Genomic DNA, 18,479 nt, shown 5'->3' on the forward strand with positions numbered 1-18,479 from the left:
ATCATCCTTGGTCTCATAAATTATCAGCGTACCATTCAATGGTACATAGACTCATTAACATTCCCTTAGACAATAAAGCTTATGTAAAAGAAAAGGAAACGATAAAAACGATCGCGATTAATAACGGCTATGAGGCAAATAACATTGAAAAAATAATAAAAAATAAGAAATATAAAAATAAAATCAATTTAATATATCCGGTAAATAACAAAAATATAGAAAAATTTGCATGTCTCGAATTCCTCGGCCCAATATCTGAAAAAATTGCAAAAGAAATTAAAAAATGTGGTTTAAATATAGCTTTTCGAACAAACAATAATTTAGGAACAAGCCTTAAAAACTCTAAAAGTAAAATCCCTATACTCAACAACAGTGGCATATATGAATTAAAATGTGACCACGCCGATTGTAACGCCACTTACATCGGACAAACGGGGAGGGCATTCTCAACTAGATTCCAAGAACATATACGATGTTATAATAATAAAAACACATCCTCAAAATTCGCAGAACATCTCTTGGTGAATAATCATACCCCACTTAACAACAAGGGTCCTAAACCATTGCATATAGAAAAAAAGGGCATTAGATTAAATTTACTTGAACAATTAGAAATCAATAAACGAACGAATGACCCAAATTTAACACTAATTAATAAAGTACGGAAAATAATTTACTCACCACTTCTTAGTATTTTCACAAAACCCAAGCAGTATAATGCACCCAAATAATTCATAGCAATAAAGTCATTAGTAAATAATTAAGAACCCATTACCATTTACTGAGGGGAAAACATAGATTGGTTTAACCAACAATAGATCATGTCATCGGTGTAACCAGTAATAAATCAATGTATGCACCTTCAAAATTTAAATTTGAAATAGTATAAAAACGTCGTCTCAATGTGGACTAACCACAGTTTGAAAATGGCCTTGTAAGCCGAAACAGCTGTCACAATAATAAAAAACTAAAACACTTGCAGAACTTAATAATAATATTATCAAATTTAATCTAAATTAAATTTATAAAAAAAAAAAAAAAAAAAAAAAAAAGTGTCTACCTAATTTGCCAGTACTTACTCAAAGGGAATGAACTATTTATCAGATTTTTTTAATGATTTGAATCAAGATTCAATATACAATGACTGATTAGATGTGGTTATGGTGTGTCGGCATTGTGTCGGTGTACGCGGGTGGTTTCATACTAGCTGCAGTCGGATAAAGTAGGTACCCACTATTATTAAAAATCGAGGTCAATGTGATTTTGACCCTGCATGAAAGTTACGCAAATTGCCGACATTCAGTTAGCCAGGCGTTTGCAGTGATTTTGTTACTGTTTCTCTGGGATAGTAAGATGATCGTGTCTGGATAGACACGACCATGTGTGATTCAGATGTACGTATATTTTATCCGTGTTCTCACAAATTACAACTGATCAGAGCCAGTGGATATGTGGGTTGCCTATACTGAATATTATGCTGCTGAAAAAGTCGAAGAGAGAAAGAATGAGAAAGTTGGATGTTGTCTGGGAATAGCTAAAGCCATCTCAAGCAACACTTGAAACTAAGTGATGGTCGAAGCGCCGAATATCAGATAGCAAATAAGATAGATTTTTAATTAAAAAGTGCTCGTCCCAATCGTAAGACAAACAGGTCCGGATCTAAAAAACAAAAGACAGTCAGAAAACGTATCCAAGGTGCCCTTGGGGAGGTGGGAGGGGGCGCAAAACATACTTTTATTTTAATGAAAAAATCTTTTTATTGGAACGGCTGCGTGGCCTTATTCAAATACAACTTAATTTTGAATTTGAGGCCAAAATACCTAAAAAAATCTATGAACAGAAACCTTTAAAGCGTATCAGCTTAACAGGCTAGTGGCCAAGAGGACAAATGCTTAGGATTCCCACCCAGGCGTAGTAGATTTGATCTATTATTTTATTTACAGAGCATCACTAAAGATGACATATTATGTCCTAAGGAACTTATTTCCTATCGGGGCCCTATCCTATATGTGGTTCCATGATAACTCAACACAGTGACAATTCAACACACCTTTGAAGAGTGATATAAAGTCATTAGAAACGATTAAAAAAAATAATTTAAACCTAACCTAACCTAACCTACTTAACCAAGTTAATAATGTTTTTGTTTCATCACTTTACATGACTTTATATAACTTTTTAAAAATGTGATGAATTATCATTTTGATGGTTTATCCGGTCACCCCTATCTGTATGAGGTTAATGTTAAAAATAATGTCTTTTCAATTACAGACTTTTGTGTTATTTACATATATAATGACCGGTCAGTGGTTGAGTGGGCATAGCGCTTGGGTCTCACCCGAGCGTCGCGTGTTCGATTCCACGGCTGGCTAAGTCCTCCATCACAACACAAGCAACATTTTCGGCTTTCTGTGGTGGTAGTAGGAGATTTTCAAATATTGTTGGGTTATTCGTAATCTGGGAATGTTTGTCTTTCTTTTTTTTTTTTAAATATTAAAAAAAAAAAAAATAATGACAGCAAAATTATTGACATGTTATTTTTTAAGTAACCATTTAATTTATTGTGAGTATCGTAATAATAATGGGATGATTTGCTGAAATGCTGACCGTTAGATCCGCCCCTGATTAGACAAACCCTTACAACTGGTGGTATGCAAATGTTTATTGTTTATTGTGGTATTTTAAGTAGGTACATAGTTATCTATGTCCTAATACAATCCTTATATACATATACATATAATAATTATAGTAACACATTTAAAATGAATCAATCACATATTTTCTTAATTTAATTTTAAATGTTTTTATGTTTTCTTCTGATTTTATTTCTTCTGGTAGCTCTCCAAATATCTTCAACGCTCCGTACATCAATGACTTTTGACTCTGTGTTTTTTTCCTGAAGGGGAGTCTCAATTCATTTCTTTTCCTTGTCTCATGTGTGTGTTTGTTCTGTAGTTTATCAATTTTTCTTAGGAATTCACTAGACGTATGGCAATTGATTATCTTGTAGATTAAAAATATGTTATTAAAATAAATTATTTGTTTAAATGACAAGATATTTAACTCCTTCAACATGTTCTTAATTTTTGTGTATCTATTTTTCTTCAATATGGTTCTCATTGCTCTATTTTGTAGGATTGTCATTTGTTTCATTAAACCGTCGTTAGATAAGAATAGGATGCTGCTACAGTAATTTATGTGTGGTACAATAATTGCGTTGTACACATTTTTACTGGAAACTGTGTTAAGGAATCTTCTTATTCTTCCCAACAGTGAGATTTTTTTGGCAATCTTTTTAATAATTTGTTTTGTATTTTGAGCAAAAGTTAATTTGGAGTCAATTATTACCCCCAAATATTTCATTTCAAATACTTCTTTCACTTCACCGTCTATCAATATGTCTTTTTTGTTTGCGTTACTCGTTTTCCAATGTTCATGAATTTTGTTTTGTTTACATTCAATTTAAGTTTATTTTTTTTCAGCCATATTGATATATTATGTAGGTCTTCATTTATATGGTTCATTATGAGTTCATAATCTTCTCCTGTTATATATATCAGTGCGTCGTCTGCAAATAATCTTATTTTACAATGTTTCAATACTTTTACCATATCATTAATGTACATTATAAAAAGAATAGGTCCGAGAACCGACCCTTGTGGTACTCCCAATGTAATCTTTACTGGTTCGGATATTGTCTCACCCACTTTTGTGGTTTGATATCTATTACTTAAATAATCCCTGAACCATTTCAATGCCCTTCCTTTTATTCCATTTTTAGATAGTTTTTTAATAATTATATCTCTATCTATCGTTTCAAAAGCTCTCTGAAAGTCCAGGAAAACCGCGATCACATATTTATTTTTATCTGAGTCTTGTTTCCAGTCCTCCGGAACTAGATTGAGAGCCATTTCACAAGATTGGTTATTTCTAAATCCACACTGTTCTTCACATAATATATTCCATTTTTCTATAAAATCAACAAGTTGTTTTTTTATTATATGTTCAACTATTTGTTCATACTTAGGGAGCGTGTTCACTGGTCTATATTCTTCACATTTTTTTGTATTTTTTATTTTCGGTATTGGGATGACTCTTGATATTTTCCATGATTGAGGGAACTTTCCTAAGGTGTCCAAGCCTAGTTTGTTATAATTTGTCTTTCATCACCTTCCAGTAGTGTCTATGAGAGACATTTTTTTGAAGCCGGTATAGTCTACGAAGAAAAACGCAAATATCTGCTACCAGCAAACTCAGAAAAACTGTTTTTTTTCGCCACAATTTTCCTCTGATTGATTTTAAACGCTTATTAAATAGACACGTTTTGATAGAAATGTGTTTTTATTTTCATTATTAGGTATTTGGTATTCGGCCAAATAGTATTAGGTCGAATACTGAATTAATAAAATAGCAGAGTAAGCCGAATACTGAATATTCGTTGCATCTCTAGTGTGTAATGCAGCACTGTTGATTAAAAGTTTTTTTTCAACCAGTGAACTTTCCATAAAAACATTCCTGGCTTACAAATAATCAGACAATATTCGAATTTCTCCTACTTCGATCATTTTAAGTGGAGAATTTCCTTGTGTAAAGATAGAGGCATAAATAGAATAAAGTCTTCAGTGGGTGGAGTACTTAACTAGCGGAGGATTGAACCCACATGATGGAACCCGACGCATTTGTCCACTCGGCTACTAACTGGCTAGCCATTTACAAGGATCTATTCATGGACAACCTCCGTGGTCGAGGAGAAAGACTCTCGAATAAGAAGCCAAAGGTCGAGGGTTCAAATCTCAGGGTTCGCAAATAAATTTTATTGGATGAATTTGTGTTATTTTACAATTTATTAATTTAAAATAATGTATAGTATACTTGCGGCACGTTCCAGAGTGGAATATACTCTCAGTATCGCCCTGGTGTAAGACCACCATTCAGAATTGAAACGTTGCTTGAAATGGCTTTAGCCGTGTTTAATGACCAGATCTAAATAGCCAGGTACTTCCCCACCATCCTCTCGCCCATTTCTTTCCCATCCCCACTACCTAGAGCCTCACAACATACCCCGCTGGCTCTAGACGGTTGGGAGCAGTTGGGTCTTTTGTGCGGTATTCACATAAAAAAATTAGCAGATCTGAAGATGAGAAAGAGTTTGAATGATGTGAGAAATGTTAATAAGTTACCACAACATGAAATAAGTTGTTTATCTAACTATTTAATATACATCTTAAAATGAAGCAAAACTTACGAAATGTACAACATACTATGCAACAAACAACACTTCGCATCACATTACATATACACTTCCACACGCAAGTCAGCCGATCATTATTTCAGCCCGCGTGCGGAACCCAAAAACCATTGCTAGCTGAGGCTGTTTTATTTTTCAAGTCCTGTGTCCTCAACGTGTACCATTTTCATAGCATCCCCAAAAATGACATCTTATGCAGAAACTTATTTCCCATCGGGGCCTCCTGTGTGGGGTTTCAGAGCACGTTTTGGAACGAAGTGGGATGTTACCCTCGCTCAGAAACGTAGGCGTAATCGTCACTATTGTGTTACCATAAAGCTCCCTTCAAGTTTTAATGCTTACACCCATTTTTTCTGTATTAAAAGATAAGGTAATACACTTAGAAGGCTTGAAGTTGCTATCTATGTACATATATTTTGAAAAAAGAACATTCATGTAATTTAAAATATTTATTTTTAAAAAAACACGGACAGTGATGATAAGTTAGCCAAGAGTTAGTAAATTGACACTAAAAACAAAAAGTATAGACTCATTTGTCTTTTTTTTCTGCACTCAGAGAGTTCCACAGTTTGATGACTTCGTTTTCAATAAGATTATGCATGATGACGCCCTCAGTGTCGATGTAGTTGGCCACGGACTTGTTGAAGGAAGATTCCTGGGTGTGGCCAGTTTTAGGGTCGTACACGTTGAGAATCAGCTGATACTTATCATCGTACCTGAAAAAAAAAGAAATTGTTAGGGTGGCATATAGTTTTATACATTATTTGAATATGTATAGAACAACTAGATTAAGGGATTTTTTTTCCGAACTAGTGCTGAGTACCTCATCAAGATGCACTACAAATGACCCATACAAAAAATGTTAAATGTCCCGCCACCCAGGGCCGGTCCTGTGTGGGCGCAATAAGGAATTCCAGTGAAAAATATAATGGCATTAAATTATTTTTTTTATTTATTTATATATATTTTTAAATCCTCATTTAAAAACTAATAAAACACCATCTCATTAAAACACACGGTTTAGTTGGTAAGACTGAATCTGCTTATTCATCACTAACAGTCTACATGAGTAATATATCTATGGTCTACGTCTACAACATCCACATTAAGGTTGCCAATTCACGGAGAAATCAGAAATTGCGAGGAATTTCTAGGATTTTCAAGAATTGGGTTCTTTGCGGGGAGAACCTTTTTGTGGGGAAACTGCGGAGATTCAGGGCATTTCTTGAATATCCAACCATATTGAAAAATAATATTTACAACTAGCTGTACCCCGCCACGCGTTGCTGTGTCTGTTGTCTGTGCAGACAACAGCGCTTGTTGTTTTTACGTCCAACAGATGGTACTGTTTTTCAAAAAAGCATGATTTACCTGTCGCAGGTGACATCTATATAATGTATTTGTTTAAAAACACATGCATATTCAAATGAAGCAATCGGTGAAGAATTTTCGGAGATTTAAGATTTTGAACAAACAAACATTAACATTTTTATTTTTATAGATAGAAAGATGATTGTAAGAATGTACTATATTTAGGATGGGTTGTTTCATAGAATTTAAACAATTCATCAAATTTCAACCTTCATTTGCGAGTTCTGTGAATGTCCAATTCTAGTTCTGTTATTATATTATTATAGGCCAGTTGACAGAACTGAAATAATGACAGAACTCGAAAATTAACTTTGAAATTTTAAGAAATGTTCAAATTCTACGAAACAACACATCCTTAGTTTTCTTTCGTGGTAAATTTTTTAGTTTATTTTTAAAGCATGAATGAAAGAGAAAATTCGAAAATGGCTAGATAATAAGAATTTTGTTTCATTTTGGAGGTATAGGAACTTGTGGGGAATTTGAGTATCTCTTTATCTCTTGTGGGTATATTAGAACATTATGCGTTGGCAACTCCGGTCCACATTCACATTTGAACCAATGAAAAAATTTTAATGCAGGTTTTTAAACACGGGTAAATTGTTTATCAGGTGCGGTCATAGATGCATTTTTGCACTTTGGTTAAATACGATAATATTAGTGACGAGATAATAACATTTTACCTATTGTTCTTCAATGTTAAAAGCGGGTATTCTTAAGAATAAAAGAGTCTCGACTACCATTCAAAATAAAGCACCGGTTGAAAAGAAAACTTAGGCTTTTTGAGACTGGTAACGTCACGGGTCATGTCTATAAATTTAATGCATTAATATAGTTATTTGAACTATTCTTCTTCTTTCGTATGGTGGGGGGGTCAGAGGGGGACATCTAGGTCTGCGAGCCAGTCTAGGGCCTCAGGCTTCGCAAAGTGGATCTCATTAACCCCGCCGGGGATTGAATGGACCGGGCATTAGTTGACCACATATTCGGTGGTCTGCACCGCACCACATTCACGCATCGCCGACTCTTTAAGGCCCCATCTGTGCATCATGTGGGCACAGCAGCTATAAGAGCACCTTAACCTATTGATGGCGGACCAGGTTTCGCCAGGCAATGAGAACTCAGGCTGTCTCTCGGTGGGGTCCTGTATGAGATGGGCATTTCCCACGTTGGCCATTTGCCACTCAAGTTTCCACCTATCTTCTGGGGTGAGAGAGAGGTAATCGGAGGAGCCTCTCTCCTTCCGCCCAGAAGGGCTTTCGGGACTTTAAGCGACATACTGGGTGGGAGACGACATCTTCGTGCAAAGGTATTGCGCTTTTTTGCAGCGCCTTCTTGAATTTTCTCAGCGTTGCAATTTCTCGCCTGATGTTTGGCGGGGTTATGTTTGCAAGTATGGGGAGCAAAGGGAGAGGAGTAGATTTTAAAGTCCCGCTGATGGTTCGCATTGTGGCATTAAGCTGAACATCTACCATGGAAGTGTGGGCGCTTCTAGCCCATACTGGAGCACAGTATTCAGCCGTTGAGAAAACCAGGGCAATGGATGCTGTTGTTATTATTTAAACTATTAAAACTAACTACCTACCGCAGTGCCCTTGAGGTTTTTACTAGCACAAGGCGCCCTTTGCCTTAGGGCCAGCCCTGTTGCAACCTCACAAAATATATATGTCCCAACTCCGTTTATTTGTATTACTACAAAATATTTACTGTCTTAGTAAAAAATGTGGTGAAAATTTTAATCAATTTATAAATGACAGTGTATGCGAAAACCGTGTATGTATAATTGGAACGTAAAATATGAACCGACATAAAATAGTTCATGGAAAGATACATAAGATGTATACATTGCTGATCCAGTCAAAGGGGTTAGTAGTTTATTTGTATGTATAGTAATAATTTCAAAATTCTTCCAAGGTATTTTAAATTTTCTTCATTTTGAAGATGTCGTAAAAACAAATACCAATTTGGAAACTAGATAAAATTACCTTTTAGATTTTTGTATTTGAAATATACTTTAATGTTTAAAAATTGCAATATTTTAATTTCAAACATACAAAATTTACAAGATTACCTCACTTTTTATCTCATTCAAGCAATTAAAAATGATTAAATATTATAGTGACAATTCCCAGAGAATTACAAAAAAATCAATATGAACGTTGATTTTTTTTAAACTTTGTATTTACCCACACATGTATAAGGCATTTATGTTATCAAACAACATCACTTTCAAGTAAGTTTTATTAAATTAACGCGGTGAAAGTCAATTAAAAAATAATAATTAGGATATACCCCCCATTTTCTGATAAGATGAAACTATGTTTTTCACAATATGACATTATTAACGGATTAAAACTGACACACAAATAATAGTAAATATATTTAATCATATAATAGTAAATTTATCAGAATAGAAATTATTATTAAAAACATGATTTTAATCACAAATAACTAACCAACACAGTCATTCGCGGGGATGACATCATGCATGAGGCGCATGCGTGTAGGTCTGATAATTGCAATGTTGTTATTGGTAATAATTCCAACTAAACAGTGTACAATATATAACAAAAACACCGTTTAACGAATGTTAAGTATTTTTGTATTAGAGTTGTATCTCAGAATTTGTCTATTCTCTAGCCACCCACAACGCACGCCACTAGTGTGTAACAATCAAACTTACTTCTTCATGTAGGAACTGGCCTCCCACATCCGGTACCCGCTGCTGGTGGTCTCCTTGACAACCACAAAGATTTCTCTATTCTCTAGCCACCCACAACGCACGCCACTAGTGTGTAACAATCAAACTTACTTCTTCATGTAGGAACTGGCCTCCCACATCCGGTACCCGCTGCTGGTGGTCTCCTTGACAACCACAAAGATTTCTCTATTCTCTAGCCACCCACAACGCACGCCACTAGTGTGTAACAATCAAACTTACTTCTTCATGTAGGAACTGGCCTCCCACATCCGGTACCCGCTGCTGGTGGTCTCCTTGACAACCACAAAGATTCCCTTCTCCTTGAAGGTTGTGTAGAGAGTAAGGATTCCCATCAGGACAAAGTATGCCGACACGCAGATTATAAGCACCAACCTAAAAAAATAAAAATAAATTACATAAAGGTGATTTTGACTTGATGGGTAATATTGAAGCACATGCAAGTGCATGTCAAATGTAGAGGTTTATTTTTTTGAAAATCTGCTGAAAGTTACATTTTTCACCAAAACACCGCTCAACACCGCTCAACACCGCTCAACACCGATATCCACACTGCGGGGGTTGATTTTGATACTTTTAATTTATCATTATAGTCTAGGATCCCGCTACAATAATTCCTTTATCATCGGGTACACAGGTGTAAATACTTTGTAATGAGAAAGGACATTTGAGACAATAGAGAAATATTATTGTGACAAGTCATGTTTGAATAACTATTCCAGATAAAATACTCAACCTAACTAACAATAACGTACCAGTTAGACGAGCGTACATACAAAAGATAAAAACTCCGACGATAAATACAAGCTTTGGACAAAGACACCACAAATTCCAGGCAATAAAAGTGTTCAACAATCTGACACTCAACACAAAAAAATGAGGGAAACAAAAAACATTCCACAAACAAAATTAAGATATGTATAAATAACAAAAAACGCTATAGTATTACAAAACAAATTTATCTTCAAAGAATAAAAAAAAATTATAATTGACTATTTTATTTTTATTACTTTAATTTATTTTATTTTGTTTTATATGTTAATATTTGATTTAAATTCGTTTAATTTTATTTACCTATATTTAATAAAATGGGGGCCTCAGCACGGGTAAAGCACCCAGTGAGGCTCACATTACAAAAACATATTTTATAAAAAAATTAGTCTAATAAAAAATATATATATTGTAAGCCATAAAAAAATGGTCTACTGGTGCCTCTTCCCTTCCAAGGTTCCGCACAATTATGGAATTAGTGAACGAATTTTTTTAACAAAATTACGTCATAAGGTAGATGAACGAGAATGGTTTCTTTTGATAGGGGTCAGTGAGTAGTTGATAAAAAACAGGTCTGCCGACCGGCAGCCGGATTTAAAATTGGGTCAAAATTGATAAATTTTACTTCAACCATTACATGAATGAAACCAACGAATAACTGTAGTCTAGATCAGTGTTCCGCAAAGTGTGCTCCGCGGCACACTGGTGTGCCGTGGCCATTTGTAAGTGTGCCGCGAGTCCCGCGTCACTTCTCACAAAGTGCTCTGTAAATGGGTCTTTACTTTTCTGTGCGGTGCGGCGGCCGGAGGTGGCGTGGGTGGGACTCGATCGCTGCGAAGTGGCCGTGTGCTACGCCGCTATGCTACATTATTACGTGTGCTACACTACATAAGTGGGGTGATATTGCTACATTATCACGTGATTGCGCACAAGCTATCGGGGTGCATGCGCGTGACAACATAACATACGAATTACGACGGCGAAGTTGCGCCCGCTTGTTTAGTAGTCATTCGTTAATGCTAGTGTTTGGTTGTGTCGTCGCAAATTTAATTGACTTTTTTAATTGCAAAAAAATATCCCATATTACGTGTATATAATGGATAAATTCGTCAAGTGAAACTAATGATTCCCAAGAAGAAGCAGAGTCAACAAAGAAAAAACCTAAGCTTTTTGATCGGAAATACGATGAGAGCTATGTGCGTTATGGCTTTATATTGCGGTGACGAATCGTGCCCAATCCCAAAATGTCTTGTTTGTGGAGAAACTTTGGCTAATAATTCGATGGTGCCCAGTAAACTTTCACGACATTTAACAACTAAACACCCATCGGTGGCTCACAAAGATAAAGCCTTCTTTCAACGTATGAAAGACCAGTCTAAGAAACAGGTAACTCTCATGAGTTCGTCTTTCAATACATCAAGCAAAGCGCAAAAAGCAAGCTACGTGATCGATAATATGCTGGTTAAATCGAAGAAACCTCATTCTCTCGCTGAAACTTTAATTTTACCTGTCTGCAAAGAAATCGTCAAAATTATGATTAGCCAAGAAGCCGCTAAGGAAATCGAAAAAATACCTGTGTCAGCAGATTCGATCTCAAGTCACATTAATGAAATATCCACCGACATTCAATCAATGTTAATTGAAAAATTAAGGCTAAGTGGAGTTTTCGCGCTACAAGTCGACGAGTCTACTGATATCAGTGGTCACGCGCATCTCATCACAAATGTGGTACACGGATGGATATGAAATAAAAGAGGAGTTTTTATTTTGTCTGCCACTACCTGGTTATACCACCGGAGAAGAAATATTCAGAGTAACAAACCAGTACTTCAGTGAACATAATTTGGAATGGCGCAACTGCTTAAGCATTTGCACAGACGGAGCAACAGCTATGACAGGAAAAATTAGGGGATTTATAACCAGGGCTTCTGAAAAAAATCCTAATATTAAAAATTTACATTGCTTTTTACACAGAGAGGCACTGATGAATTGTTGTCTGTCTTACAAGAAGTCGTCAAAATTGTCAATTACATCAAGTCGCGACCGCTGAACTCTCGTCTATTTAATGCATTGTGTCAGGAAATAGGAGCAGATCATCAGTCACTTCTGTTTCATACAGAAGTACGATGGCTTTCTCGCGGAAAAGTGTTTTCTCGGATTTACGAGCTGAAAAATAAGACCCAGACATTTCTAGAAACCCAGGGTTCAGACTTTGCTTCTCTATTTAAAAAAGAAGAATGGGTAGCAAAACTTGCATATCTGGCGGACATATTCGCTCAATTAAATGAGCTGAACAAAAAAGCAGATGAAAAAGATGCAAAGAAGAAATTGTAACATTTTAACGTCTTCGGACAAGATTGAAAGCTACCAATGGTAGTAACTAAATGTTTCCAAATGTCATGGCTGCCGATTCAGAAAAAAAAGTGCAGGCTTTGATAGTGAAACACTTGGAGCTGTTAGCAGAAAAAATGAACTCATATTTTCCTAAGTGTGACCTACAACCTATGGACTGGGTAAGAAATCCATTTTCGGAAAGCATTTCCCTTGGACATTTACCAATAAACAAGCAGGAAGAATTCATGGAGCTTAAAACTGATCGGACACTAAAATTAAAATTTTCTGAAACAGAGTTAGCACATTTTTGGCTCCACGTAAAAAATGAGTATCCACTGCTGTCAAAGCGAGCTATTGCAATTCTATTACCATTTGCCACGACCTATTTATGCGAATTGGGGTTTTCAACTCTCACAACGATAAAGTCAAAAAAAAGAGAACGCCTGAGGACGATCGACGAAGAGATGCGAGCAGCGATATCAACGATTGTTCCAAATTTTGATCGTCTGTGTTCAGTTAAACAGGCTCACATTTCGCATTAAACATCTTTTCATGTTATATTGATTTTAATAATAAATATTAATAAAATATTGTTTTTGGTAAATTTTGGTTCGGAGTGGCCACTCTTATTGCCAATATTTTTTAGAAAAAAACTTTAGATATGCCGTAATTACTATAAAAGGAAACTTTTTGGCTTGGTGGCGGCGGAAAAAGATGCATTTTAATTATCAATTGCGTAAAATTAAAATTCACTTCTCGAACCGATTCGGTGACAGTTCGCGGTCATTCTGTCACTGTTATGTGATAAATATCAATCATAATTACACAAACCCGGCTAGACAAACCCTGCTTTGCCAAACAAACCATTCAAAACCTGGGATGTTTTTTTAAATTATGATGACATGCAGCTTTCGTAGTTTAACCTCAAAGTTCGCCGTTATTCGTAATAAGCCTAGCCAATCCTATCCAAAATTTACCTTGTTTTTTTTTTCTTTGGTGTACCGTTAAAATTTCTTGATTAGTTAGGTGTACCGTGAACATAAAAAGTTTGCGGAACACTGGTCTAGATCATCCCATTGAAGAAAATTTTTTGGTCTGCCGACCAGCAGTGTGATTTTTTTTATTTTATATAATTGTTTTCATTTTCATTATCTTCTTTATTATTTTTATTTCAATATGATTTTAAAAACTTTGATTGCCAAACATTAAAAAAATAAGTTATATAATTAAAATTAATTAAATTATAATATAATTAAAAACAAATTGAGTGTTCCAAGTGTTCTAAATGGTTGAGCGAGCCTTTCGACGTGAACCAACTTTTAAGAACCTGGCCGCGGTGCCCCTCACCGCTGTCGCATGCTAATATCTTAATATATAAAAATTTAGATATAAGGATGCGACAGTGGTGCCAGGTTTCATGGTTAGTTCACGTCGAAAGGCTCGCCCATCCAATTAGAACACCCCGTTCTAATCTGATGGGCGAGCCTTCCGACGTGAACCAACTTAAGAATCTGGCCGCAGTGCCCCTCACCGCAGTCGCATGCTTATATCTAAATATATAAAAATTCAGCGTGCAAAACCAACCAATACCAATATCTATGAAAATATCAAAGTTTGTTGTTATTAGCACCTTAGAAGAAGTCGGAGACGCTCGAGTCGAATTAAACTCGATGTAATGTAGTTTTTTAACAGTAACATTGTGGTATACAGTAGTTAATGGTGGAAAAACTTGCGGGGTCCACTAGTTAGATATAAAAAAATAGTACCTGGACTGTGGGAAGGGGTAGAGATAGTCCCAAAGCAGGGCGTATAGGGCAACTCCCACAGCCAAACCACAAAGCACGAGTCTGCCATCCATCAGGGCAAAGTTCTCCTCGCAAGCCAATTCGCTTTTAAGGACCTGCAAGCAAAAACAAGTTACGTATTGATATTGAGCGCCAATTATTGTTGTATTTTACTGCTGGGTGAAATTTAATGCAGCCTATTATGGAAAGATGTGAGGAACAGTGGCGGTTTTCTCTAAAGTGCGTTTGTGCGGCGAACCCCCATTAAAAAGATGAGAAAATAAAACAAACTTGTTTTATAATAATATAAGCACATTACAGATAGCACGCTATTAAAATTTCGCCTTCAAAACCCGCGCCACCGAAAAATACGATACATATTCCAAATTTTGTGCGAGTTGAAATCCGCGCCAAACTCTTCATACAAAAGAATTTTAGCCGGTACAGATCCTATGACGGTGACATATACAAAATTTGGTCTTTCTTTGCAAAAGTAAGACAAATTGTGTGCGCCGAACACGCGTTATGTTATCACGTGACCTCCGAACATTGACGAATGTAACCGAAGAAACCCGAGAACTTCGCGGTCGACCTTTGAACCATAGGGAAGCAAGTGTTATTTTTTATGTTATATTATGGTATTTAACTTTGTAGTCATTTTTGTACATATTTTTGTTTTCTTGTTTCTGCATTTCTCCAACCGTTTGCTTATGGCATTTGCAAATCTACTACCTATTGAAGTAGACTTAGTAAATTTATTTCGTGCCACCTTTATTTGTTTTTTTTTATGTTTTAAATATCTTTTATATATTCTACGAAATTATTCTTCTCGAAAAAACAATAATAATTAGCAACATACATTGAGTGCTATGAAAACATTAAACAATTTAATTCCTATAAAACTTTTCTCATTATCTAATATTTGTGTCTAGTGTAAAGTGATTTAAAAACAATAATATGTAGGTACCCCTCCCACTAACTTAATTTAAGTTGTGTGACTGCTGCCGTATTCGACTATTTGACGAAGGACAACAGTAAGTAAATTTTAATTAGATATGTTTATCTTCTCTTGAATTTCTGAACCCCCTGTTAAAAAGACCACGAACCGCCACTGGTGAGGAATATCATACTTTCGAGCATGCTCGTGCCACTCAACCAAACCATGGCTCAAATAGAAGAATCCATTAGAAAATAAAGAGCATAGACTGCATAGAGTCGCCATCTTCATTCAATTGAAGGGTTTGAAAATATCAAATATATATGACTTACATCTTTTACAGCATCATCTAGAGCATTTTTAACTGCTGATCCATCCCATTTGTTAACTTTGAAGACAATCTGTAAAAGAATAATAGTTTTGGCCACTGAATCATGAAAGTACAACTGTTTAGACTATTTCTAAACAATCGAAGGAACTAAATAAAAAAACAATGAATATATATTATGCACAATAACCTCTTGAATACCTGCCTAAATAGTTGCAAATAATGAGATCCATTATTGGATTAAATTATTTCAAATGTACGTTAATTTTAGTTACATTAAAATGATAAATCAGTGTGCATTCGTTCAAATGTCCGAGTAAAGTAAAATATGCTGAAGTCTGACGTGTCAGTTTAAAAATTTAACACCTTTGTACAAGAGAAAAATAGTGTTATATTTCATTTTACATCGCAATACCTCTGAATTAGCTTCTTCTTTTCTGGCTTCAGCCGGGGCAACCTTTTTAGTAGACATCACTCCAATATTTTTTAAGTTTTTAGTCAAAGAATGAAAAAAGAAAACGAGAAAACAATACTCAATATTCGACAGCCGGCAGTGATACCATGCGCCGTAAACACGAAGGAGTAGCCAGATGTGAAAAATTGTAATTTCAGCCTTTCTTTTTATTTTATGGAGGGCTTGTTTTTGTTCTTTTATAACCCACACAATCTTTTAATCTATCAAACCTTTGCAAGAAAGGAGATAATTGAATACTTGGGTTCTATAGAGAGATCCTCTTGCAAGAAAACTAAAATAAAAAAATATCTAACAATAGTTTGTCGTTTCACATCTTACCACTTCTTACCTTGGTAAAAACGTAAATCTATACCTAATCAGAAAATTCGTGCAAAGGATTTTTTAAAGTATTTAGGTACTTAAAAATGTACTTAAAGTGTTTAGTAAAAATGAAATTTTAAATAAACTAATAGTATTATAATCCATGCGGGTGTGGAAAAATCGACTCTTTTTAATTTATGTGGATAACATGAGTTTTAATTTATGTGGATAACGTGAGTAACATGAAACATCAGGTTTAAACATTTAAAAGAGTAAACATAAAAATATCTTAAAAAGTAATTTCGCACAATTCTTTATATGATAAAGTAAATAAATATGACTTTCACCACTAACAACCAAAGTTCGAAGAAAAGATAAACTTTTGAAGGTTGGCTCATCGAGGGGATAGAGAGGTGATTAGTTAAAAAGTTGTGATGTAGCTTGAAGTTCATTTTCCATTGGTAGATTTGAATTTACTCCAATACAAGTGGTGTCAAGCAACTATGAATGTAATTATTATTTTTTGGTAAACTAATGTTTAAGACAAGATTTTTTATGCATAGCACAAAGGGTAACAACTATCGAAAGGACACGAGTTCAAGTCCCGTTGGCGTCATGTATCTTTTATCAGGAGATTTTTCAATGTGGATGAGTGTTTCAGGCTAATAATTATTGCTTATAAAATGACTATGAATGTATTTTCAAATTATTTATTTATAATACGTTGGTATAGGCGTCGACAGGTGGAGGAGCGGGAGCGCCCCCCCCCCCCCCCTATAGTCAAATTGGTGAGCAAAAAAATTAAAGGATATATATTTTTTTTAATATTAACTTCACACATGGGCCCCGATAGAAAAAAAGTTCCTTTTTTATTTATTTATTTTATTTTAAGAACTTGTTGAACATTTATACATATTTGTGATAATACATCCGCCATGCTAGGGATGTCTCTGTGTTATGGCGGACGATGTTTACAGATTGGATTTATAAAATAAGTTAATTATAAGTTATAAAGTTATGCAAATTAGATTAAAATATAATTTAATTAGATTATACAATTAAATTAAATAATAAGTAAGTAATAAAAATATACAAATTAAATAAAATTAAAAGTTATTTAATTATACAAATTTAATTGCATTACAAATATTAAAATCATGGTTTCTAAATGTATTTATAGTAATAAGAATAGTATTAAATATTAAAAATAATTGATAATTAGTTGATAAAATTATGATATAATTTAATTTATGTACCAATTTTTATATATTGTAGTCTCCAAGTGAACATATCCATTTTGGTATTAGTTTTTTAAATTTATGGGGTTGGGTTACGGTTTTTAAGTTTTCAGGGAGAAGGTTAAATATTTTGGGAGCTAGGTACATGAAATGTCTTCGAGCTGACATGGTATGTAGTGTAGGTACGTTGTAGTGTCGGTTGGTTATTGTTCTGGTGGTGTAATTGTGGTGTACGAGGGTTTTTTCTTATATTTGTACAAAAAATGCATTAGAGTAAATTTTATGTGGAGTTGCCGTATGTTTAAGACATTGTATTCAGTGAAGAGTCGAGTGGAGGAGTATCTTGTCGGTCGCTTGTTGATAGCACGTATTATCGTTTTTTGGGCTTTTTATAATGGATCAATAAGATAATGTGCACAACCGCCCATATGCTAATTGGGATTGGCAGAGAGCATAGTAGACTGTTTTCAGTATTGTAGGAGTAAGGATATTTCTTAATGTTCGAAAAACATAACAGAGCTTGCGAATTCGGGGAGTTAGGCTGGCTAAGTGCTGATCCCAACGAAGATGATGATCAATTTGGACCCCTAGGTATTTTATATGGGATACTTTTTCTAAGTTTGGGCAAGTACAGGAAGAATAAGGTCTTGGACAAGAGTGAATTGTTATTTTCTGCTTGTTAGTAGGTTGGGTTGCAACAGATAGACTGAAGGTTAGGAATTTTGTTTTACCAGCGTTGAGGGTCAGGAGATTATCATCTAACCAATTCTTTACGAGGCCTATGTCGTGTTGGGCTATGTCAAATGCTCCTTTCCAGTTTTTATGACGAGCTATGAGCACAGTGTCATCTGCAAAGGATATTAGTTTTCCGGTTATGGGTAGGTTACAGAGTTTGTTGATGTAAATGAGGAACAAAATAGGGCCTAGGACACTCCCTTGTGGGACTCAGAATTGAATTGGTAGAGTTTTACTTTCAG

General features: G+C 35.0%; 1 protein-coding gene across 1 annotated transcript; it reads right to left on the reverse strand.

Moving 5' to 3' along the window:
• Positions 1-5,684: 5,684 nt before the first annotated feature.
• Positions 5,685-16,069, reverse strand: Spase25 (Signal peptidase complex subunit Spase25). Its single transcript, XM_089631319.1, has 5 exons — positions 15,905-16,069; positions 15,494-15,562; positions 14,207-14,340; positions 9,558-9,710; positions 5,685-5,964 (listed from the first exon to the last, which is right to left on the reverse strand). The coding sequence occupies exons 1-5, from the start codon at positions 15,959-15,961 to the stop codon at positions 5,778-5,780; spliced, it is 600 nt and encodes a 199-aa protein (XP_089487445.1). The 5' UTR covers positions 15,962-16,069; the 3' UTR covers positions 5,685-5,777.
• Positions 16,070-18,479: the final 2,410 nt, after the last annotated feature.

Source organism: Hesperophylax consimilis, chromosome 4 (genome assembly GCF_061612785.1).
Source record: "Hesperophylax consimilis isolate HC1 chromosome 4, BYU_Hcon_1.0, whole genome shotgun sequence".
Taxonomy (NCBI): domain Eukaryota; kingdom Metazoa; phylum Arthropoda; class Insecta; order Trichoptera; family Limnephilidae; genus Hesperophylax; species Hesperophylax consimilis.

What these genes read in the sequence shown, in the direction of transcription:
- Spase25 (XM_089631319.1), bottom strand. Translation starts at nt 15,961, where the DNA reads ATGTCTACTAAAAAGGTTGCCCCGGCTGAAGCCAGAAAAGAAGAAGCT. An exon ending in TAGATGATGCTGTAAAAGAT is followed by an intron (nt 14,341 to 15,493) that starts GTAAGTCATATA and finishes TTTTGCTTGCAG; the next exon opens with GTCCTTAAAAGCGAATTGGC. An exon ending in GCCAGTTCCTACATGAAGAA is followed by an intron (nt 5,965 to 9,557) that starts GTAAGTTTGATT and finishes TTTTTTTTTCAG; the next exon opens with GTACGATGATAAGTATCAGC.